At 44.4% G+C, this 24759-nt stretch overlaps 1 protein-coding gene across 1 annotated transcript in view; it reads left to right on the top strand.

Moving 5' to 3' along the window:
* LOC132892040 (hyccin 2-like) overlaps positions 1–24759 on the top strand; it is a 216987-nt gene that overhangs the window by 124611 nt on the left and 67617 nt on the right. Inside the window, exons 4-6 of the mRNA XM_060930361.1 lie at positions 14150–14251; positions 18971–19150; positions 24602–24682. Coding sequence (XP_060786344.1) covers positions 14150–14251; positions 18971–19150; positions 24602–24682 — 363 coding nt within the window. The remainder of the gene's footprint in view (positions 1–14149; positions 14252–18970; positions 19151–24601; positions 24683–24759) is intronic.

Below are 24759 nucleotides of genomic sequence, written 5' to 3'. Positions count from 1 at the left end.
GCCTAGAAATTCTGTCCATAAAAATTATGAACAGAACCGGTGACAAAGGGCAGCCCTGACGGAGTCCAACATGCACCGGGAACAGGTCTGACTTACTGCCGGCAATGCGAACCAGACTCCTGCTCCGTTCGTACAGGGACCGGACAGCCCTTAGCAAAGAGCCCCGAACCCCATACTCCCGAAGCACCCCCCACAGAATACCACGGGGGACACGGTCGAATGCCTTCTCCAGATCCACAAAGCACATGTGGACTGGTTGGGCAAACTCCCATGAACCCTCGAGCACCCTATGAAGGGTATAGAGCTGGTCCAGTGTTCCGCGACCAGGACGAAAACCGCATTGTTCCTCCTGGATCCGAGGTTCGACTATTGGTCGAATTCTCCTCTCCAGTATCCTGGAGTAAACTTTCCCTGGGAGGCTGAGAAGTGTGATTCCCCTATAATTGGAGCACACTCTCCGGTCCCCTTTCTTAAAAAGAGGGACCACCACCCCAGTCTGCCACTCCAGAGGCACTGTCCCCGACCGCCACGCGATGTTGCAGAGGCGTGTCAACCAAGACAGCCCCACAACATCCAGAGACTTGAGATACTCAGGGCGGATCTCATCCACCCCCGGTGCCTTGCCACCGAGGAGCTTGCAAACCACCTCAGTGACTTCGGCTTGGGTAATGGACGAGTCCACCTCTGAGTCATCAGCCTCAGTCTCCTCAGTGGAAGACATGACGGTGGGATTGAGGAGATCCTCAAAGTATTCCTTCCACCGCCCGACAATGTCCCCAGTCGAGGTCAACAGCTCCCCACCCGCACTGTAAACAGTGTTGGCAGAGTACTGCTTCCCCCTCCTGAGGCGCCGGACGGTTTGCCAGAATTTCTTCGAGGCCGACCGATAGTCCTTCTCCATGGCCTCCCCGAACTCCTCCCGGTTCCGAGTTTTTGCCTCTGCAACTGCCCGAGCTGCAGCACGCCTGGCCTGCCGATACCCGTCGGCTGCCTCAGGAGTCCCGGAGGTCAACATGGCCCGATAGGACTCCTTCAGCTTGACGGCATCCCTTACTTCCGGTGTCCACCACCGGGTTCGGGGATTGCCGCCACGACAGGCACCGGAGACCTTGCGGCCACAGCTCCGAACAGCTGCGTCCACAATGGAGGTAGAGAACATGGTCCACTCAGACTCAATGTCCCCCGCCTCCCTCGGAAGCTGGGAAAAGCTCTCCCGGAGGTGGGAGTTAAAGACCTCCCCAACAGAGTGCTCGGCCAGACGTTCCCAGCAGACCCTCACCATACGTTTGGGCCTGCCAGGTCTGTCCAGCTTCCTCCTCCGCCAGCGGATCCAACTCACCACCAGGTGGTGATCAGTTGACAACTCAGCCCCTCTCTTCACCCGAGTGTCCAAGACATAGGGTCGGAGATCAGATGACACGACTACAAAGTCGATCATCGACCTCCGACCTAAGGTGTCCTGGTGCCACGTGCACTTATGGACACCCCTATGCTCGAACATGGTGTTCGTTATGGACAAACTGTGACTAGCACAGAAGTCCAATAACAAAACACCACTCGGGTTCAGATCGGGGAGGCCGTTCCTCCCAACCACGCCCCTCCAGGTGTCACTGTCATCGCCCACGTGAGCATTGAAGTCCCCCAGTAGCACAATGGAGTCCCCAGTCTGAGCACCCCTCAGTACCTCTCCCAGGGACTCCAAGAAGGCCGGATACTCTATACTGCTATTTGGCCCGTAGACACAAACAACAGCAAGAGCCCTCTCCCCAATCCGAAGGCGCAGAGAGGCGACCCTCTCGTTCACTGGGGTAAACTCCAACACATGGCGGCTGAGCTGGGGAGCTATAAGGAAGCCCACACCAGCCCGCCGCCGCTCACCACGGGCGACTCCAGAGAAGTGGAAAGTCCAGCCCCTCTCGAGGAGCTGGGTTCCAGAGCCCAAGCTGTGCGTGGAGGTGAGCCCGACTATCTCTAGCCGGTACCTCTCAACCTCCCGCACAAGCTCAGGCTCCTTCCCCCCCAGCGAAGTGACATTCCATGTCCCAACAGCCAGCCGCTGTGTCCGGGGATCAGGTCGTCGAGGCCCCTGCCTTCGACTGCCACCCAATCCACACTGCACCAAACCCCTACTGCTACCTCTGTGGGTGGTGAACCCACAGGAGGTCGGGCCCACGTCACCTCTTCGGGCTGAGCCCGGCCGGGCCCCATGGGCAAAGGCCCGGCCACCAAGCGCTCGCATACGAGCCCCAACCCCGGGCCTGGCTCCAGGGTGGGGCCCCGGCTGCGTCCTACCGGGCGACGTCACAGTCCTGGATTTTTTCTCCATAGGGTTTTTTTTGGTGAACTGCTCTTGGTCTGGCCTGTCACCTAGGACCTGTCTGCCTTGGGAAACCCTAACAGGGGCATAATGCCCCCGACAACATAGCTCCTAGGATCATTCAAGCACACAAACCCCTCCACCACAATAAGGTGGCAGTTCTAGGAGGGGAGAGAAAAACATACCAACAGAAATTGAAAAACTGGAAAAGGGACACATCGGAGATGTAAAACTTGTAGCTGTCGTTTGTTTGTTTTGAAAGTAACTAAGTAAATTACAGAGGGAAATGAATACTTAAGTCTGAGTGAAAAATACTGTAGCATTTGCTTATTTAGTAATTTTAATACAGAAATTACTTTGATGAAATTATAATCAGACACTCCAACGCCCTGCCCCCCCCAAAAAAAACAACCTCATTGGATCTGCATGATTCACACAAGTCGTGAGTAAATCGATGAATTGTTGCCATAAATTTGGGCACTTTTTGTTTGTGAATGTGTCGATATTATAAGAAAAATCACACGAGTTTGTGTTGAAAAAAAATTTTTTTTTAATTTTATACGAAACATCGTGGATCTGTATGGAATCAATTTTGTGCCAAAATGTTCATACAATACTTTTGAAATATCAAACAAAAACGACAAATCAAAATGCAAAAAAAGAAAATTGTCAATTTTTTTAGACTGGCAAACAAATTATTCGTGTAATCGTGCAAAATATCAGTCTATTACTCTTCAGAAACCTTTTATTTTTGTTCTGCGTCTTTCTCAGTTTTGTTTGGCGTAATTTATTTTGGTTGCGATTCCAGCTTTCTCGTTTGCGCTCCCTGACTTTTTGCTTGCAGTTTTGGCACAAACTTCGTGTGGGCGGGCTGTCCAGGAATGCATTCCCATTGGCTAACTTGTGTTTGACTGACAGCTACGCTCAGCCATTCCCCCGGAGGCTGTTGCGGCCATTTCCTACTCGGATTCTGGCGGATTGTTTGACGAGTGACGGATCCATTGACGGTAAACAAGGATGGAGTGGACTTCAGTGGCGACTATGATATTGAATTTACACTTTGTTGAATTAATTCAGTATCATAGTCGCCACTGAAGTCCACTCGATCCTTGTTTACCGTCAATGGATCGGTCACTCGTCAAACAGTCCGCCAGAATCCGAGTAGGGAATGGCTGAGCGTAGCTGTCAGTCAAACACAAGTTAGCCAATGGGAATGCATTCCTGGACAGCCCACCCACACGTCAAGTTTGTGCCAAAACTGCAAGCAAAAAGTCAGGGAGCGCAAACGAGAAAGCTGGAATCGCAACCAAAATAAATGACGTCAAGCAAAACTGAGAAAGACGCGGAACAAAAATAAAAGGTTTCTGAAGAGTAATAGACTGATATTTTGCACGATTACACGAATAATTTGTTTGCCAGTCTAAAAAAAAATGACTTCTTTTTTTGTATTTTGATTTGTCGTTTTCGTTTGATATTTCAAAAGTATTGTATGAACATTTTGGCACAAAATTGATTTCATAGATCTGAGCGACGTGTTTAAATAATATCGGCTGGCTTTTTTTCTTGGTATATTCTGATATATTCCGTTCAGCTAGAATGATGTTGAACGAGTCGAAGACGAGTAGCTGAATGGAATATATCTGACATACCATGAAAAAAAGCCAGCCAATATTATTATTATTATAATACACACACACACACACACACACACACACACACTACATATCAGGACTGTAACATGCAGCGTGAAAGAAGAGTCTGGAGACAGAAATCTTAGCTTCTAATCATGGATGCAAACGGCGCGCCTTTTGGCGGATGCCGCCTTTTTCATGGCTGTCTGGGGGACTTGTGTGAATCATGCAGATCCGATGAGTTGTTTTTTTTTTTTTTTTTGGGGGGGGGCGTTGGAGTGTCTTATTATAATTTCATCAAAGTAAATTCTGTATTAAAATTACTAAATAAGCAAACGCCGTTACAGCCCATGAAACATAGGAAGTATAAGTATGAGAAGAAAACAGTAAATCAGAAAGCTGCGCACGTAAAGCCAATTATGTAACTTGCGTTGGACTGATGGAAATCCTCGCGCGTGCAGTGAAGTGCAGCCAGCAGCAGATAATGGCGCGCAGCCAATTGGCTTTACGTGCGCAGCTTTCTGATTTACTGTTTTCTTCTCATACTTGTACTTCCTGTGTTTCATGGACTGTAACGGCATTTGCTTATTTAATAATTTTAATGCAGAATTTACTTTGATGAAATTATAATCAGACACTACAACGCGCCCCCCCCCCCCCCCCCCCCCCAAAAAAAAAAAAAAAAAACAAACTAATCGGATCTGCGCGATTCACACAAGTCCCCCAGACAGCAGTGAAAAAGGCGGCGTCCGCCAAAAGGCACGCCGTTTGCATCCATGCTTCTCGGTCATTAGCCTGTGCTACTTGCTTTTAGTAGCACTGGCTTGACTGCTTTATTAGCATTCACTAAGGCCCACTTTACACGGGGATGGTCTGAAACAAAAACGCAAAAGTTTGTTTTCGTTCTCACTTTTTTCCGCATCTACACGACCGTTTTCAAGGAGGAAATCTGCGTCTATACGGTGACGCATAAATGTGTGGAATTCAATTGGATGTGCATGCCAGGCGGCTAGGTGGCGCTGTGAAAGACCTCCGCTATGTCTGCACGCATGCGCAACGTCTTCCGTCTTGTCTGATCTGCACATCTGCGCCGCGAAAACTTTGACTACTCTGGCTATGGCTACTCGTGAGGTTAAGAAAAACTTCGTCTGCACGCCTCCGACGAATCGGTGTATCCAAAAATTCATAAAGGTAATCGCATACCCGCCTCTGTTCATTAACGGTATATGTGCAGATTCGGTATAGATGTTCGAAGGACTCCTGGACGTTTATTAAAGCTGCCAGAGCAGCTTGAAGGTCCGTTGGATCGATGTAATCAGACATGCTCTTACTTTTTTACTTACTTTCTTACTTCCCGGGCTGGCATGTACAGTATATGACACATGTATGACGTAAACGCGTACCCGACGTGAGCAGATCCGAGCAGAGTTTGGCGTATTGGGTAGTTTAGACGGATATGCAACGGGGGCTGTTTTTAACTTATCCACTCTGGAAGGCGTTTTCAATTTTTTCCGTTTTTCAGCCTCGGAAACGCCGTCCCCGTGTAGACGAAAGGCACTTCCGATAAAATATTTAGTCGTTTTTACCCGACAAGCGTCCTCGTGTAAACGGGCCCTAACACTGCTGATGAACGCTGCACTGGCTGGAAGGTAACTGGAGTGCTGCGCTAACAGCACCGAGTCACGATTAAGCTAGCGTTGGCCTTTGAGAATGCTGATATGTAGTCATGGTATATCAGATATATTCCATTCAGCTACTCGTCTTCGACTCGTTCAATATCATGCTAGCTGAACGGAATATATCAGATATACCAAAAAAAAAAAAGCCAGCCAATATTATTTAAATGTGTCGCTCAGATCCACGATGTTTCGTATAAAATAAAAAAAAAAGTTTCAACACAAACTTCATACTTTCAAGCCAACATGTGATTTTTCTTTTTATTATATCGACACATTCACAAACCAAAAGTGCCCAAATTTATGGCAACAATTCATCGATTTACTCACGACTGACACAGAGATTTAAGTCATGGTTTTGGTTCTCCATGTCCCGGATGGAGCTCGAATGAAAAATACGAGTGTCGTATTTCCCAGTACAACACTCGTGTCTGTATAACGTGTATATTAAAAAAAAAAAAAAAGCTGATCTTCACAACAGAGATTTAAACGATACATGATGTGTATCACACTTTAGGTTTGCACGAAACATGGTACAAAACCAAAAGTGCAACGGAAACGGATTCTCTTCTCATGTTAAATACTTGTTGTGCGACAGTGTTTAATGTAGCCAGCGGTACAACACTTGCGTATAGTGTACAATACTGATAGAAAAGCATCTTGGGAGATGATGCCAGTGTTGTAGTCGAGTCACGAAACCTCGAGTCCGAGTCCAGTCTCGAGTCCGCAGTGTTCAAGTCCGAGTCATTTAAAGAAAATTTCGAGTCGAGTCCGAGAACAAGACTCCATCCGCACCATGTGACGGTGGCTGTTGCTGCCTTCATGCGAAAGCGTCTCTGCGACTGTGTCGGACTAACGTTACTGCCCCATTTTAGGTGAGGTTTACATTAGACCGTATCAGCGGATCATCAGATTAACGTTTTTAAAACGATTTGCGTGCACACAGCAACGCCAATACACGGATACGCTCGGCTCCGCAGGCATCCTGCGCTCCAAATCACTCCGCCCTGAACAGCGAGTGCCCTCTGGAGGGTGCGCACTCCGGCCCTGCGCAGCTCACAGAGCACGCGAGTGAAGTGCACGAGCAGTAATTCGGGACTGAGCCGCTGTGTGTGTGATCTCAGTGCATGTCGGGCATGCGCGTCACTTACCACTTGCAAGTGGAAGGATGGCAAGCCTAAAGACAATCATAACTACACAATGGGCAGTATTTGCATCAGTATTTGCAGTATTTTCATACTTTTATACTCTTTAATGAAAGGTGATACAAGGCGGAAGTCCGCGCCGTTTTTCAGCAGTCGCATCACATGACCAACGCCAGCGAATCAGGAAGGTGGATGTCACAGTGACGTTGTCCAATGACGACGCCAGCTAGAGCTCAGCACAGCGTATCCGCGTATTCTCAATGTTTACACAGCACCGGACCAGACACGATCTGGATTGAATACGTGGACCCTGGCGGATTCCTGTTTCCCGGCGTTTCCAGGCGTTTTAATGTAAACGGACAGTGCATCCGCGAAGAAAACGAGACAGATACGGTCTAATGTAAACTTGGCCTTAGTTAACAGGCTACAGATAAAAAGCTCGTTCATCGCTCAGCAAGCCCCACCCACTATCAACAGAGCAATGAACATAGCGTGTCACTTCCTTCTCTGGGTGGAGTCTTGCCAAATGACGATTGAAGTTCGAGGTTGTCCCCGTCGTCTCCTCGATAGTTCTTCTACATATAGAACACATAGCAGTGCATTTTTTTTTTTTTTTTTTTTCCCCGCTGCACAAGAAGTCTGTATAAGCAAAGCGGACAATCCTGGGGCGTTCTCGACAAGCATTTTAGCGCCATTTAAAAAAGTAATAAAATTAGGAATATTTTACTTAAAATAAGCAAAATTATCTGCCAACAGAACAAGAAAATTTGACTTGGCAAGATTTTTAAAAACAAGTAAATATATCTAGCTTTAGAAACCCCACAGATGTCTTAAAACTAGTGTATTTATAATAAAAACAAGTAAAGTTGTACTCCTCACTAGGGGTGTGCAAAAATATCGATACGGCGATATATCGCGATACTTTGTCTTCCGATTCAATATCGATACTCAATTTGAATATCGATATTTTTTCAAATAATAAATCATGTTTCAGACGGGTTGTAAATCCAGTACGACTTCCGCACCTCCGCTCTGCGAGGTGTCGCTGTGCCGCTCCCTCACTGCAAGGCACTCTTCGTCTTCTCTTTTTTCCCCGGCGGTTGCAGTGAGGAAAAAACCAAGCAAGCATGGCTGTTAACGTAAACCTAGAGACGCCGCCGAACTTTAAGGCAGATGTTTGGAGGCACTTTGGATTCCAAAGGAAAGGAGAAAAAAAACAGTGAGCCGGACAAAGAGTACGCACTTTGCAAAACCTGTTTCGCTCCAATTAGATATTCAGGTAACACAACAAACTTGCGAACTTACTTAGCACGACACCACCCCGACATATTAGCTCAGCCGGAGCCACCGAAACCCGACCCGAAGAAAACTACACTGGACAGCGCCAAAGTCCTCCCGTCTACTTCAGTGATGTGTGACTTACTGTAACTGTGAACTTAATTTTGTCCTTTAAGGCCAAAGGCAAGAAGCTGCACTTTATCTTGCGTTTTCAATGTTAGTGTGTGCGAGACACTGCATTTTATTTTGAGTATTTACTCAAAGTTCGGAAGAAACGTGATTCACTGAGGTTTCAGTTCAGTTTCAGTGTGTGGACACTGACCCACACTGCACTTTGTTTCATAATTGTGCTCAGGGAGACTTGCGCTACGTTCACACTGCAAGGCTTAATGCTCAATTCCGATTTTTTTGTGAAATCCGATTTTTTTGTGAGGTCGTTCACATTAACAAATATATGCGACTTGTATGTGATCCTCAGTATGAACGAAAAGCGACCTAAAAGTGTTCCGCATGCGCATTGCAGGATACGACGACGTCACACGCAGTGAGCATGGCCGGTGTTTACGGAAGTAAAACCGCCCGGTTGCGGTATGACCCATCCAATCTAGCTTGAATAGCTGCATCCCCCCAAATGGAAATCAGCTCCCTAACCTCTGCGTCCTTCCATTGAGAAGATTCAGAACCTTCACAGCCCGAAGCGTCCCTCGCATTGATGTCATGCGCAGGGGCGCAGATACGTTTTTTGAACTGGGGGGGACAAAGCTGCCAGCAAACCAACCCCAACCCTGATATGCCTGTCAAACTTCTTGTGGGTTACCATAGCAACCAAGCTCGAGCTCGCAACCTGTGCAGTCTGCGCAGCTCAACCAACCGAATATCAGTCTTTGTTTTGTTTTATGCGAGTTGTTGCAACTATGTATACACTGCTGTGCACCTCAATAAACCGAATGGTAATTAGTCTTTTGATTTTTCCGTGAGGTTTGCCTTATGCAAAGAAAGACAGACAGCATAGACGTTTTTTCCTCCCTATAAGTGGGGGAGACCGAACGAGGTGAATTTAAATCTGGGTGGGACGAGTCCCACCCTCTATCTGCGCTCGTGATTATGCGCCATGTTGTTGTAACTTTTTTTTGAGAGACCCGTCGCCTACTTCAGCGCAGAATAGTGACGTTTGTGGCTTGTTGATGACGTGTAAGTCGGATGAATGCGACCTGGTGGTTCAGACTGAAGTCACATATGAAAAGAGCGGATAGGAATCGGAATTAGCACCACATATCCAAACGGCCTGGGTCGGATTTGAAAAAATCGGATCTGTGTCGTTCATATTGTCAATAAAAGATCGGATACAGGTCACATATGGGCGAAAAGATCGGATTTGAGTCACTTCAGCCTGCAGTGTGAACGTAGCCTTAGATGCCCACTGCACTTTTCAGTGTGTTTCAGACAGTGTGTTGTTCCTGCAAAATAAGCACAAGTTAAATGTTCTCAAGTTTACAAAGAACAAATTGATATTAGTGTTAGCACTGAAATGTATGTGCAGTCTGCAGTGCAAGTTTTAAGTTTTCATAAAACAATTTGATTCTGCTTGTTAAGCAGCACTGATGTGTCCATGCTTCCAGAAAAGTTGAGAATACTAGCACAGAAATGGGAATTTTCTGTATGTTGTAGTGAAGCAACTCTTGGTTTTGCCAGCAGTGGAATAGAGACAAATATATGTCTGGCAAGAGTGTGTAGTTATGTATGTGAAATGTAATTTTACAGTGGTCAATAAATTCTGATTTTCTTCAGTGACACAGATATCGTGATGTGGTTGAAATTTCTTGCAATATATCGATTATCGCAGAATCGCTGTACCATGATATTATCGTTATCGTGGGCAAAATATCGCCATAGTATCGTATCGTGAGGTATCTGGTGATACCCAGCCCTACTACTCACTTTAACATGCTAGATACTTTGTCCCCCAACCAACAGTTTGACTATTTCATCTGGGCATATCGGTGTGCTCTGTTTAAGTAAGTGTTTATACCAACTGAGACCGCCAAATAAATCAAAATCAAAACAACAGACCAATCCATTTTGTAGCCGATTTTTGTTGCCAGATTGACAATACAACAATTCATTTAATTTAGGGCCCGTTTACACGAGGACGCTGTCGGGTAAAAACGACTAAATATTTTATCGGAAGTGCCTTTCGTCTACACGGGGACGGCGTTTCCGAGGCTGAAAAACGGAAAAAATTGAAAACGCCTTCCAGAGTGGATAAGTTAAAAACAGCCCCCGTTGCATATCCGTCTAAACTACCCAATACGCGAAACTCTGCTCGGATCTGCTCACGTCGGGTACGCGTTTACGTCATACATATGTCATATACTGTACATGCCAGCCCGGGAAGTAAGAAAGTAAGTAAAAAAGTAAGAGCATGTCTGATTACATCGATCCAACGGACCTTCAAGCTGCTCTGGCAGCTTTAATAAACGTCCAGGAGTCCTTCGAACATCTATACCGAATCTGCACATATACCGTTAATGAACAGAGGCGGGTATGCAATTACCTTTATGAATTTTTGGATACACCGATTCGTCGGAGGCGTGCAGACGAAGTTTTTCTTAACCTCACGACTAGCCATAGCCAGAGTAGTCAAAGTTTTCGCGGCGCAGATGTGCAGATCAGACAAGACGGAAGACGTCGCGCATGCGTGCAGACATAGCGGAGGTCTTTCACAGCACCACCTAGCCGCCTGGCATGCACATCCAATTGAATTCCACACATTTATGCGTCACCGTATAGACGCAGATTTCCTCCTTGAAAACGGTCGTGTAGACGCGGAAAAAAGCGAGAACGAAAACGGACTTTTGCGTTTTTGTTTCAGACCGTCCCCGTGTAAAGTGGGCCTTAGTTATTTGTTTTGTGTTAGGATAAGATGCTTGAAATAAGAAATTCTGACTTTGACAAACTTGTCATGGTTAATATAACACCGATGAAATTATGGTAATTCTCATTTTAAGACAGAACTTACTCATGACCAGTAATAAAACCTCAATAACAAGTTATAATACCTTTTATTAAAGTAGTTTTAGAATTTGAAAATCTCCTTTGCATGTAACGGTGAATACTAATATTTGTAGTATATTACAAAAAAAAAAATCACTAAAAAATGTTTATCCGTAATGATTTTATAGAGGATTTTCTGCGATAGCCCACAAGCAAAACATCGCTCCGCGATCATGTGACCGATGACGTAGTAAATTGACAAGCTAGACAGCTCACTGCCTGTACATACTGTGAGTGACAATTCGCGGATCTATGGATTATTTCCACTGTATACGATGGTAAAGTGTGTAGTGAAAGTTCATTATGTCTACCTATTGAAACTATTCTTTAAACTCGTTTCTTAAGACGAGGATTTTTTAAGATGTTACCTTGACAGTTTCGGCGATAAACTTCCGCCTTCTTCAAAACAGTCACCAGATGTCGAGTGGTGACGTGCCTTATCAGCTGATGTTACTCTAAGGAGGCGTGAACGTCCCGCCCAATTACAAAAAAAGACGTTCACGCCTCCTTAGAGTAACATCAGCTGATAAGGCACGTCACCACTCGACATCTGGTGACTGTTTTGAAGAAGGCGGAAGTTTATCGCCGAAACTGTCAAGGTAACATCTTAAAAAATCCTCGTCTTAAGAAACAAATTTAAAGAATGGTAAAAAAGTGTGTCGCGTACAGCTGTTCTAAAACCAACAAAGACGGAGTATCTCTGCATCAGTTCCCTGAACCTGATAAGAATAATAGATACGATCTCGCTGAGTGGAACCGGCAAGTAAAGCGGACGAGGGCAGACTGGTGCTAGTTGAAGGCTAGTGCACGTATTTATGCTGGTGAGTGTAAAGGGAAAAGTGTTTTTTATAGTCCATGGGAGAATCTTGAGGCGCGCTTTGAACGAGCTTCCCGAACCTTTAGGACAATTAAAGGGTTCTTTAACTAAACGAGAACTAGACGATCCCTGGACGAGTTCCTGCTTTGCACTTCTACGATACAGCCGTGACTGTCCCCATTCAGGCCCGCATTTTTCTTCTCCCCAAGCTCCGAACGCACACAAAGCAGACTTTGACAGCTGCAGTCATTTCCGTGTTGTTGGAAAGGCCGCTTGAACGCCATCGGTTCGCCCCAAATATACTGCCGATCACGACGCGCATTTCGGCCCAGACCTCTGATTTAGTAGAAAAAATGTTGCGCATCGACTCGCCTCGACTGGAACACGATTCACTTTCGTCTTCAGACGCAATTTCGTCTGAATAATCGCAGTCTGATTCACTCATGTCGCTTGTGTTTATACACTGTAAAAAAAGAATTGTTGAGAATACTTGAAATTTCAAGGCAACAGTCTGCATTAAGAATTTTATGTTTTGCCAACGATGTGCCCATGATAATCCAAACTATGATAACACTGTTATCTTTATTAAGAATTCTTAATTAAGTCAATTTTCAATTCCTCATTCTGCCAACATAGATTTCTCTTTTTGCTGAACAGTGGCATTCACAGTAGTACAAAAAGGCAATTGAGGTTATCAGACTTTTTTGGGGGGCTTTTTTCACCTTTATTTGGATAGGACAGCGTAGAGACAGGAAATGAGCGGGAGAGAGGGACGGGGAGGGATCGGGAAATGACCTCGGGTCGGAATCGAACCCGGGTCCCCGGATTTATGGTATGGCGCCTTATCCACCTGAGCCACAACGCCATACCCACGACGTGGGTTTTAAAAACTTTATTTCAATATTGAAGTTTTGTAATTGTGTAGAACAATGAAAAAAGGCATGTATAGTTTAATGATAAATTGTGATAACCTCGGGGGCGTCGTGGCTCAGGTGGATAAAGCGCCATACCATAAATCCGGGGACCCGGGTTCGGTTCCGACCCGAGGTCATTTCCCGATGTCTCTCTCTCTCTCCCGCTCATTTCCTGTCTCTACACTGTCCTATCCAAATAGAGGTGAAAAAAGCCCAAAAAAAATCTAAAAAAAAAAAAATTGTGATAACCTCAATTGCCTTTTTGTACTACTGTGAATGCCACTGTTCAGCAAAAAGAGAAATCTATGTTGGCAGAATGAGGAATTGAAAATTGACTTAATTAAGAATTCTTAATAAAGATAAGTTTTATCATAGTTTGGATTATCATGGGCACATCATTGGCAAAACATAAAATTCTTAATACAGACGGTTGCCTTGAAATTTCAAGTATTCTCAACTATTTTTTTTTTTTTTTTACAGTGTACTGGATGCTGCCATTCTGGTCAATTTACTACGTCATCGGTCACGTGACTCCCGACTGGGATTTCCAGGAAATGCTTCCCAGAAGCTCGGTTTTGTCGCTCAAATACACCCCTTTGATGGGGAAATTTTTTATTTTTAATTTGCATACATTGAATATATACCCTTATACTACATTTTCATCAATAGTGGGTTCTAAAATTCTAGAACTACTTTAAGATAATTGAGGGAAAAAAATGCTTAAAGTAAGTGAAATACTCTTACACACATCCTGCCTGGAAAGGAGAATTATCTTGGCAGACAAATAACAAGCATATTTTGCCTTGATTTAAGATATTTAATCTTGGTTAGATTTTAGTTTTTGCAGTGTGTTGATTGGTCAGAAGGTGTTAAGTTAATTCCCGTCCTCAAGCAGCAGCTCTGACAATGCTTCAACGGTTTTTCGGGAACATGACAAGCTGCAAGGGAGAGACAGGAATCGGAACAAATCTTGTTCTCAGGATGTCTGAGGCGTCGTGTGATTTTTGTGAGATGAATGGAGCTCGAAGTATGAGACTCTTGAAGCCCACACACACACACCGAGAACTGAACTGAACTGAACTGAATGGTCCAGTAAAGAGCAGGTGGTAAGTGAAGGAGTGTGTACGCTGGTCATCTGGTGAAGACGGGACGGACCAGCTGTCGCTTTGAGAAACCTAAAGTGTTCTCAACTGTCTGACCGCACCCAAAAAAAAACAACGAAAGCATGGCAGTTGCAAGAGATGTGCTGTCAGAGCTAATAATACCTACTTGTGTATTTAAGTTCCTCTTTTCTTTCTCTCTCTCTCTCTCCATCAGACACTACCCGAGTCTCAATTCTCCAGCTACGCGAGCTCCCTCTATCGGAAGAAGGATCTGGTTCCAGCCCTCTACAGAGTCATCCAGGACCCCAACAGTGAGGTGAGAGAATGCATTAGATAGCTTAACTGTGACTCTGAGTTGGTCATGGGGATTTAAACTCATAACCCCTCGATGAGCGTCGAGTTTTAACCACTGAGCCTCTATCCCTCCGAACACGGGAGGCAGTCGACGTTCGGCCTAATCCCCGTTGTGTCAGGGTCTCAACTGATTCCTTTTCCCGGCAGTTAGGATTCCCAGGATCCCCACCATTTTGGAAAGTTGCGAGTTCAAATCCTGCAGCTGGCAGAGAGCCACTGCCGGAGCAAAGTTCTTAACTCTGCATGGGTTGGATGCTCCGAGTTGTCAGGCACTTTGGATAAAAATGCATGCTAAATGAAGAAAGGTAAATTGTGGTCGATTTTACATGTAATGGTTCAGCATTTTCTAATGGCTCCAGATTCTGGTTCATTCCTAGTCTGGCCAGGCAAGCTATCTACAGCTCTTTCAAGCTCCCGAAAAATCGAGAACCAATCAACTCTGAGCATCTCCAACGGCCCTGGGTAGAGGCGTGTTCAAGGCACTGACGTAGTAGAACTGCGACCGGAAGCCATAGATTGTTTACAGAATCTATGCCGGAAGCGCTTCATTCACTAGAAACATTACGAACATGGAGCAAGTTCTCATTGAAAACGGAGCAAAGAGCAGCCCTGGAGGTATTTATTGAAAGGAAGGACGTTTTCGCCTTGCTCCCGACCGGCTTCGATAAGAGTTTAATCTACCAGTTAGCCCCGCCGCGTCGCATACGTCAGAGGAAAGAGTGATGTGATTGGTTTAAGCTTCGTCACAGCCTTTTCTGGCTTCGACCAGTAGCAAACTGAGGCATTTCAGGGAGGCGGGTCAACCACGGGCTCTGGGAAACGGTTGGGCTTAATATCTTGGCCAGACCAATAGCTCGCAGAGCTTTGAAGTCGCGTTAGCCAGGCTAGTTCATTCCAGCCTGAGTTACTAAAGCCAGCATCTCACCGGGCTGCAACGGCTTGCGACAAATTGCGAACGTCATTCGCGAGAGAGTTTCAAAAGTGTCTTGAAACATTCACGGGGCTTCTCAGTTTCCTCGCACGAGTCGCAAAGTGTCGCTCCCTCGTCACTGAAATTTTGAACAAATTCGTGCGACAAAATTTCTTTCGAAATAGCCGCAAATGCGTCGCAAAGCCATCGCGAACCCTTCTCACGTCGGTTTCCGTGAGACAGGAAGCGCGAGCGGATCTCACTGGGCTGCGACAGCCCGCGACTAGGTGGAGACAACAATTGCGATAAAACATGCGAATATCAATTCAGTGTGAGTCCAAGTGAAAATTGTTGCTAATTCGCATATTTTATTGCAATTGTTGTGTCTCCAACTAGTCGCAGGTTGTCGCAGCCCAGTGAGGTACTACCCAGGCTTTCGTCTAAACCGGGGAACAGGGGCGCTGCGCCCTCTTACTCTCGGCGTGCGCCCCCTTACCGAAATGCCGATTGAACCCCAAGTCACACTTAGGCCATGCACTTATATGCTACTGCACAACATGCAATCTTTCTCAAAACGATCTTTTCTCCGTGAAAACATCCCAGCAACACCACGTGACAATGTGTCTGATCATCAAATACGTTATAATTACTCCAAAAAGATTCCAATCGTAGTAGATACACCGCCAGACGGTGCAAAAACAATCCGAATGGGCGTTTTCCAGACTGAGGCGCCATGTTGTTTACTTGTCGCGGCTGCTCTCGCGAGATTTGACATGGGTTACATACAAGGTCAGCTGACTTGTAGAGCGAGATTTCTCGAGACTGAATGACCTTTCACCCACCGGCGTGGGAGCTTTTGACAGAAGTTGTTCGCGAGTTGTTTTTGTTGACACTTGGGCATTTAAAGATGTCATCCCGCGGCACGAAGCGGAAGAAAGCCAAAGACTGTCCGGGGCAGAAGATGATTACTTCTTTCTTTTTCAATGTTGACAGACAATTTGTTACAATTTCCCTCTCAGATAGCCTCAGAATGTCCCATTGGAGCCTCAGTTTTCAAAGGCGTCCTCATACTAAATTTTTCTAGAAAAAACCCTGCTACCCTAATGGTGATGATACACGGGGCAACTTTTTGGGCAATGTTGCCGAGCAATGTTGCTGGGCAATTGCGTTTTGACTCTTTTCTATTGAGATCGGGCAACATTGTTTCTTTCTGAATGGTTTTGATAATCTCTGGCAACTTTTTGAGATAAGCCAATCCGAACGCGAGTATCGAGTCATGTGACCTCCGGTGAGGTTCGGATCAGAAATTTCAAACAAATATGGCGGCCGCTCAGTGTCAGTGGAGTGAAGAGATGGAGAGACTCCTCATCTGTTTTTACGCCGGTAAGTTATTTTAATATTCTATATGGAGGAATTTACCTCACCAAAGCTCTAAAAAACAACAGACAGCTTGATTAAATGGTCACAGCAAAAATTAAGACATCGATTTTTTTTTTTTTTTTTTTTTTTTAGCTAACTGTAAACTGCCGTTGCTAACTGTTGTTGCCCATTGTTAGTTGCCCTGAAAAGTTGCCCTGTGTCTCACCTAGTTGCCCGTTGCCAGCAACATTGCTCGGCAACATTGCCCAAAAAGTTGCCCCGTGTATCATCACCATAAGTAGGCTTGGATGGTAAGTGGTTTTTTTTTTTTTTTTTGTACCTTTGTACCATCCGGGGTATATAATTATTTTTTTAAACCTCCAGAATTGTTCATGAGTGGGGATGTGGAGGCAGCTCCTTGCTGAGGAGTTAAAGATCATCTCATCTCATCTCATTATCTCTAGCCGCTTTATCCTTCTACAGGGTCGCAGGCAAGCTGGAGCCTATCCCAGCTGACTACGGGCGAAAGGCGGGGTACACCCTGGACAAGTCGCCAGGTCATCACAGGGCTGACACATAGACACAGACAACCATTCACACTCACATTCACACCTACGGTCAATTTAGAGTCACCAGTTAACCTAACCTGCATGTCTTTGGACTGTGGGGGAAACCGGAGCACCCGGAGGAAACCCATGCGGACACGGGGAGAACATGCAAACTCCACACAGAAAGGCCCTCGCTGGCCACGGGGCTCGAACCCGGACCTTCTTGCTGTGAGGCGACAGTGCTAACCACCGTGCCGCCCGAGTTAAAGATCACTATTTATTTATTTCATGGACAGTAAAAAGAGTGGACGGAGCCACTCCACTGGATTTGAATGGAGAGCAGCGAAGCTGGATTGAGGCTGCTTCCTGTTGAGCCTCGCCTTGGTGACGTAAAGTAGCAGAACGCGCTTGGAAACACGGTCCTCATGCTGTGGCTGTGCTCCAAAATTTCTTTTGGCTCACTTTCTGTCTTTCAGTGTGACTTTAATATCCTTCATTTCTGAGTGCAGCCAAAACACAATCCATCAAATCATGATGCTACTGTCAATGGCCGAGCAGGGTTTTTTGGGTTTTTTTAGATTCCACGAAAGCTTCTTATCCAAACGATACGGTTACTTCTCTCCTGTTCACGATATCCTTTTCAACGTAGTTAGAGAAACGTGTTTATTACGCAGCCATAAAGTGAGGTTATGGAGCTGGTCATGGTGTCCATTCTCTAGAAAATGACAACGGTCATATAAAGGGACAACCGCAAGCTGGCTTAGTGGTTAGTGTGTCCGCCTCTTGACCAGGAGACCGCGAGTTCTACTCAGTCGGGTCATACCAAAGACCATTATAAAAATGGTACCTACTGCTATCTGGCAAGGCACACTGCAATACAGGTGTGAGTAGGGAATCGAACTCTTGCGGTTACCAGAGGACCCGCCCCCCACTGTAACCCTGGATATGTAATAGGCGAGATTCCGGGGGCTAGAGAAACCGAGATCAGTGTCGCACCCACCCATGCGCCTCAAAGAGTTGGGTAGTACTGGGACAGGAGACTGTCTGGGAAGACTAGACCAGATCCTGGTGTGGGAGGGACTTCGACTTTGATATAAAGGGATAGAACACTTGAAGTTATTTGACGTAAGAAATGAATGGATGTCAACGGAAGTCTCAGTAGTGTTGTAGCACTTGAGACCAGTCTCAAGACCACTTTTTGAAGGTCTCAGAATGGACTGACATACAGGACTCTTTATTTCAAGACCACAACTGCAGGATTTCACTAAATTGCCTATGCGTTGTCTTATTTGTGAACATCGTTACTGCGATTGGATGTAAAATTTCCTACTTCAGTTGTAGCCAATAATGGGACTTGCTAATTTGAAAGTTGAAATTTTTCTTCTTGTTAATTGTCGTCACCCCTCCCCCATTCACACCCACTGGTCTGGTCCTGGTCTTGACTCGGTCACGCCCTGCCTTGGTCTTTGTCATGACTTGGTGACTCTCAGCCCCTCAAAATCTTGGTCTTGATACACTTTCATCCTGGTCATGACTTGGTCTCAACACTACAACACTACGCCTCGTCCTCCCATGACTGCTGTGCATTTTGAGCGCTCGGTTACCTCCTTGGTTTATTTCAACAACACTGCACTTCCTCGTTGTTGCAAAACACACAATGTAATCGTCACCTTCCTCACCAGTAGACTGACATCTGGTGGTGCATGTTGTGCACTACATCACCTCAAAATAGTATCTTTTGAAAATTGTACCCTTGGGGTTTTGAAATTCTCCGGTATACCATAATTCCATGATACAACCCAAGCCTGTAACTAAGTTCAACTAAGTTAACCTGTGTGTATTTGTGTGTGTGTCCCAAATGTAGCTTTTGGAACCAGTGTGCCATCAGCTGTTTGAACTGTACCGCAACTCAGATGCCCGTCTGCGGCGCTTCACCCTGCAGTTCCTGCCCGAGCTGGTGTGGGTTTACCTGCGATTCATGGCCAGCAGGGAGCGCCAGATCAACGGCTGCATCGAGGCTCTGCTGCTGGGCATCTACAACCTGGTGGGTAGGGATGGATGAAAGGATAGATGTAATGGAATGGAAGAAGAGGTGATTGTTACCTCGCCCGCAACAGCGTAAGCGGGGCGAGGTATTTGTAATCAGTGTGGTTTGTTTGTTTGGTTAACAATCTAGCGTCTAGACGGTCGCACCCATTTGACTTCAGATTTTCAGGGTAGGTCGACAATGGTCTGTAGAGTAGCTGGTTAAATTTTGGGGGTAATCAGGTCAAGGTCACCGGAAAGATCAACCTTTCGGTCAAAATAACTTATTTTCCATTCTAACTCGAAAACGGTTGCCGATAGACAACGTATGTTTGTTCTTACTATTATGAGCATATAGGAACGTCCATATGGCCTTTCATTTGGCACGATGATCTTTGACCTTGAGTGACCGTGAAAGGTCAAACTCAAGGTCACGGATTTGCAGAGGGCTGTAACTTGAAAGCGGTTGATGGTAGACAGATATTTACCGTTATCAACTTGTAGGAAGTGCCATATGGGCTTTCATTTGGCACCGTGACCTTGAAAGCTCATGGGTTTTCAAAGGGCTATAACTTTAAAAGGATAGCCAAATGTTTACCATTATGAACATATAAGAAGTCCCATACGGGCTTTCAGTTGCTGCCATGACCTTTGAAATGTCAAACTCAAGGTCATGGATTTTCATAGGACTATAACCTGACAGCTGATGATTAAGAAATATGACCATTATCAACATATAGGTATAAAATAAGTGCTGCCAGGCAAGGTTTGTTTCACCTGGCAACACCTTGATTTTTTGTTTCATGGACCTGAAGTGGCTCTTGGGGTGGATGGTTAGCAGCAAGGTTGGGAAAATGATGTAAAAGGAACGAACTAAAGGGGGTTCTATGGTTGGATTGTTGGATGGAGAAGATGGCGGATGGTTGAATATCAATAACATAGGAATCGGTTATGGGTGATCGGATTGGCAGATGGGTGAATCAACGGGTTGGATTTCCGTTGTCCGTTTCTGAAGAGGTTTCAGTGATGAGCTTCATTCAGCCGACTCGAATAACTGCTGATCTCCTGGGATTTCCACGCACGGCAGTCTCGAGAGTGTAGACAGGATGGTGCAAAAAGACCATCGAATGAGGTCAGAGCAGAATAGCCAGACTAGTTCGAGCTACAGTGACTCAAATAACCACTCTCCAAGCGTGGTGAGCAGAAACGCATCTCAGAATGCACATGTCATCGAAACTTGAGGTGGATGGGCTACAACAGCAGACGAGCACAGCACGGTTCCTTTCCTGTCGTCTGAAGTTTTTTTTTTTTAATGAATTTACTTGGATTTCTCTCATAATTTCTGAACCACAAATATTTTTATGCTGATTTTTGCCAAGGGTGTCAGTAATTTGGAGATGACTGACTGTGAAAAATCGAATCGTAAAATGAATTTCAGCAGTTAATCTGAATCGAGCTGTTTACACACAAGTCAGTGCAGGTTTATTAAACTGTTTCCTCAAATAATAAAAAAAATAAATAAGTACCGATATGTAAAGGTTCAAAACCTGTGTATGACTGATTTGCATTTAAAGGGGAAAAAAATTTGTTCTTGCTTAGCTGCCGGCTTTACTCCGACTCCTTGCTGCGTGTGTGGATAAATCAGGGGTGTTAACTCCTGACTCAACCCCGCAGGGGTGTAAACTCTCCTGCAGAGTCGCACATGTCTGCGTGAGATCATTTCAAGTCAGTCAGAATCTATCTCGGTGATCAATAGGGCACGTAACCACTATCAACGAGGATTTATTATGGTGTAAAGCGCGTGTGCGCGCTGTGGATGGCGTGCAGGAGATTTCCGAGTGGTGTGGTATCGCCGGAGGAGCAGACTGGTCTAGTTGTCATTAGCATGCGAACACTGTGAGGCAGTGTTCAAGGACACACGTGAGTCATGGTGGGAGAATATGAAGTGTGTCTCACTATATATACTAGTGCATCTCAGACAATTAGAATATTGAGAAAAAGTTCAATATTTTTCATGTTATTTAACCCTTTGATGCAAAACATCTGCACACCCCTTCTAATGCACAACATGGGTCAAAAATGACCCGCATTCATTTCCCCAGGTTATTTCATGCTGACTGAGTTTTTCTTTGCTCTATCTTTTGAAATCAATTTACAACCCCGATTCCCAAGAAGTTGGGACAAAGTACAAATTGTAAATAAAAACAGAATGCAATGATGTGGAAGTTTCAAAATTCCGTATTTTATTCAGAATAGAACATAGATGACATATCAAATGTTTAAACTGAGAAAATGTATCATTTAAAGAGAAAAATTAGGTGATTTTAAATTTCATGACAACAACACATCTCAAAGTTGGGACAAGGCCATGTTTACCACTGTGAGACATCCCCTTTTCTCTTTACAACAGTCTGTAAACGTCTGGGGACTGAGGAGACAAGTTGCTCAAGTTTAGGGATAGGAATGTTAACCCATTCTTGTCTAATGTAGGATTCTAGTTGCTCAACTGTCTTAGGTCTTTTTTGTCGTATCTTCCGTTTTATGATGCGCCAAATGTTTTCTATGGGTGAAAGATCTGGACTGCAGGCTGGCCAGTTCAGTACCCGGACCCTTCTTCTACGCAGCCATGATGCTGTAATTGATGCAGTATGTGGTTTGGCATTGTCATGTTGGAAAATGCAAGGTCTTCCCTGAAAGAGACGTCGTCTGGATGGGAGCATATGTTGCTCTAGAACCTGGATATACCTTTCAGCATTGATGGTGTCTTTCCAGATGTGTAAGCTGCCCATGCCACATGCACTAATGCAACCCCATACCATCAGAGATGCAGGCTTCTGAACTGAGTGCTGATAACAACTTGGGTTGTCCTTCTCCTCTTTAGTCCGAATGACACGGCGTCCCTAATTTCCATAAAGAACTTCACATTTTGATTCGTCTGACCACAGAACAGTTTTCCACTTTGCCACAGTCCATTTTAAATGAGCCTTGGCCCAGAGAAGACGTCTGCGCTTCTGGATCATGTTTAGATACGGCTTCTTCTTTGAACTATAGAGTTTTAGCTGGCGACGGCGGATGGCACGGTGAATTGTGTTCACAGATAATGTTCTCTGGAAATATTCCTGAGCCCATTTTGTGATTTCCAATACAGAAGCATGCCTGTATGTGATGCAGTGCCGTCTAAGGGCCCGAAGATCACGGGCACCCAGTATGGTTTTCCGGCCTTGACCCTTACGCACAGAGATTCTTCCAGATTCTCTGAATCTTTTGATGATATTATGCACTGTAGATGATGATATGTTCAAACTCTTTGCAATTTTACACTGTCGAACTCCTTTCTGATATTGCTCCACTATTTGTCGGCGCAGAATTAGGGGGATTGGTGATCCTCTTCCCATCTTTACTCCTGAGAGCCGCTGCCACTCCAAGATGCTCTTTTTATACCCAGTCATGTTAATGACCTATTGCCAATTGACCTAATGAGTTGCAATTTGGTCCTCCAGCTGTTCCTTTTTTGTACCTTTAACTTTTCCAGCCTCTTATTGCCCCTGTCCCAACTTTTTTGAGATGTGTTGCTGTCATGAAATTTCAAATGAGCCAATATTTGGCATAAAATTTCAAAATGTCTCACTTTCGACATTTTGATATGTTGTCTATGTTCTATTGTGAATACAATATTAGTTTTTGAGATTTGTAAATTATTGCATTCTGTTTTTATTTACAATTTGTACTTTGTCCCAACTTTTTTGGAATCGGGGTTGTATTTTATGATTGAATATTCCAAGTATTCTTTAAATATTTTGTTTTTAATTACCACAAATCATAATTTCCTACTTTATGAACAAAAATAATTTTTATATTACTACACATGGGTCATCCAAGTGTGATTTAAAATTAAATGTCTTAATACTATAATAATAATTTGTTTCAAGTAATTACTTTAGCAGTGAACGGGGCCAGTTATTTATTTATTAACTATGTCGTTAGCTAAGCCAACTACAATAAAATTAGCGAACTAAAGTAGAATATGTCAACAGCTCGGTAGCTAATAGTAATTACTTGTAACTTTCTGACAAGTAATCGACTCACTCTCAAGGGAACCTAAACATAATCAATTTTTTTCGAAGGTAATGTTAGAACAATTGAAAAACATATTACTTGCATGTATTAGATGGGCAAAGGGCGCTGTGCTGAGCTGTGAAATGTCCGACACAAGCACAATTCACAGTTCCCACCAAACGCTGGAGTAAATGCATGCGGCTCGGTTCTGACCCATGTGTGTAAACTTGATGCAACCACCTTAAAGGTGCATTGACTGGGCTGAAGTGTGGAGCAGGAGATATACTTTTTTTTATTTAGCTATTTCTGTTTCTTTTAAATACTTGATAAGGTGATGTATCTGACTTGACGGTGATGTGCGCCGCCATTTTCCTTTTTTTCTACTCATGGTATACGAGTTGATATCCTAGTAGTAGAGTAGCCAATCAGAGTGCACGATTGCTCATATCCAGTGAATGTGGATAGAATTTAAAAAAAAAAAATTATATAAGGCATCGTCGTCTTATTATTATTCTGATGATTATAAAGTAACCACAGATATTTTAAATCTGCTTAATTGATGTAATGCATTTTTCTTTTCTCATGTCTGATAACTTACTGCTGTAACAAAACAATTTCCCAGCTTGGTATCAATAAAGCCTCTATCTCGCTCTACCCAAGCAGTCTGTAAAAAGAGAGCTCCAATTTCTTGTTAAATCCATTTGTATAATCAGAACAGCAATTTAAAAAAAAATTTTTTTTCATGGCATTAGAGCTGTGTTACTTCAGCCTAGCCTAAAGTCATGCGCATTCCTAATATTGTATGTTGTTTACCATAGAAACGCTCTCTGCTGTCTAAACACAATTACAGCTAGAAAAATGAAGAGATTACGCAGTCTGATAATCACGGTTCTTTTTTTTTTTTTCATTGATTTGAATCATCGTATCGTCACATGCCTAATGTTGATTGATCTGAAGTATTTATTTATTTATCTTTAAATATACTGCTGATGCTGTGACTGGCCATGTTGAATTTTACGAATTCGGAGTTGACAAGACAGTCCCGAGTTCCCAGAGTAGGAATTCCAACTTGAAGGATTTTCTGTGGACGGGGTGTCCAAACTTTTGACTGCTACTGTAAATCCAGACGTTTTGGCCGGTTTCAGTTCAACCGATTTTACATTTTATAATTTGTCCAGTTTGCATAGAGCTGCCTCTCTTCCGCCAGCGTACACTGAAGTAAATTCTTATGTTTTAATATATTTTTTTTTCTCCCCCTCCCTGTCTGCTAGGAGTTTCTTGTTATTAATTTTGGCACCCCTGCCTGCGATCCAGCAGGATGAAGATAATTTAGCATAAAAAAAAAAAAAAGTAAAGTGGATGGTCAGGTCAGTTGCATTTTCCTCTGATGAAATTAATTTTTTGTATGTTGCAGGAGATTGTAGACAAAGAGGGAAACAGCAAGCTGTTGTCCTTCACCATTCCTTCACTGTCGAAACCATCGATATATCACGAGGTAAGTGTGTGCGCGCATCTTTCTGCGCAGCGAGTAGACAGTACTGGAGTGAACACTGACGGTGATGCTTGTTTACT

The sequence above is a fragment of the Neoarius graeffei genome, chromosome 9 (genome assembly GCF_027579695.1).
Source record: "Neoarius graeffei isolate fNeoGra1 chromosome 9, fNeoGra1.pri, whole genome shotgun sequence".
NCBI lineage: Eukaryota > Metazoa > Chordata > Actinopteri > Siluriformes > Ariidae > Neoarius > Neoarius graeffei.
The sequence above is the reverse complement of the archived record's forward strand: the minus strand, read 5'-3'. Positions and strand labels throughout refer to the sequence as shown.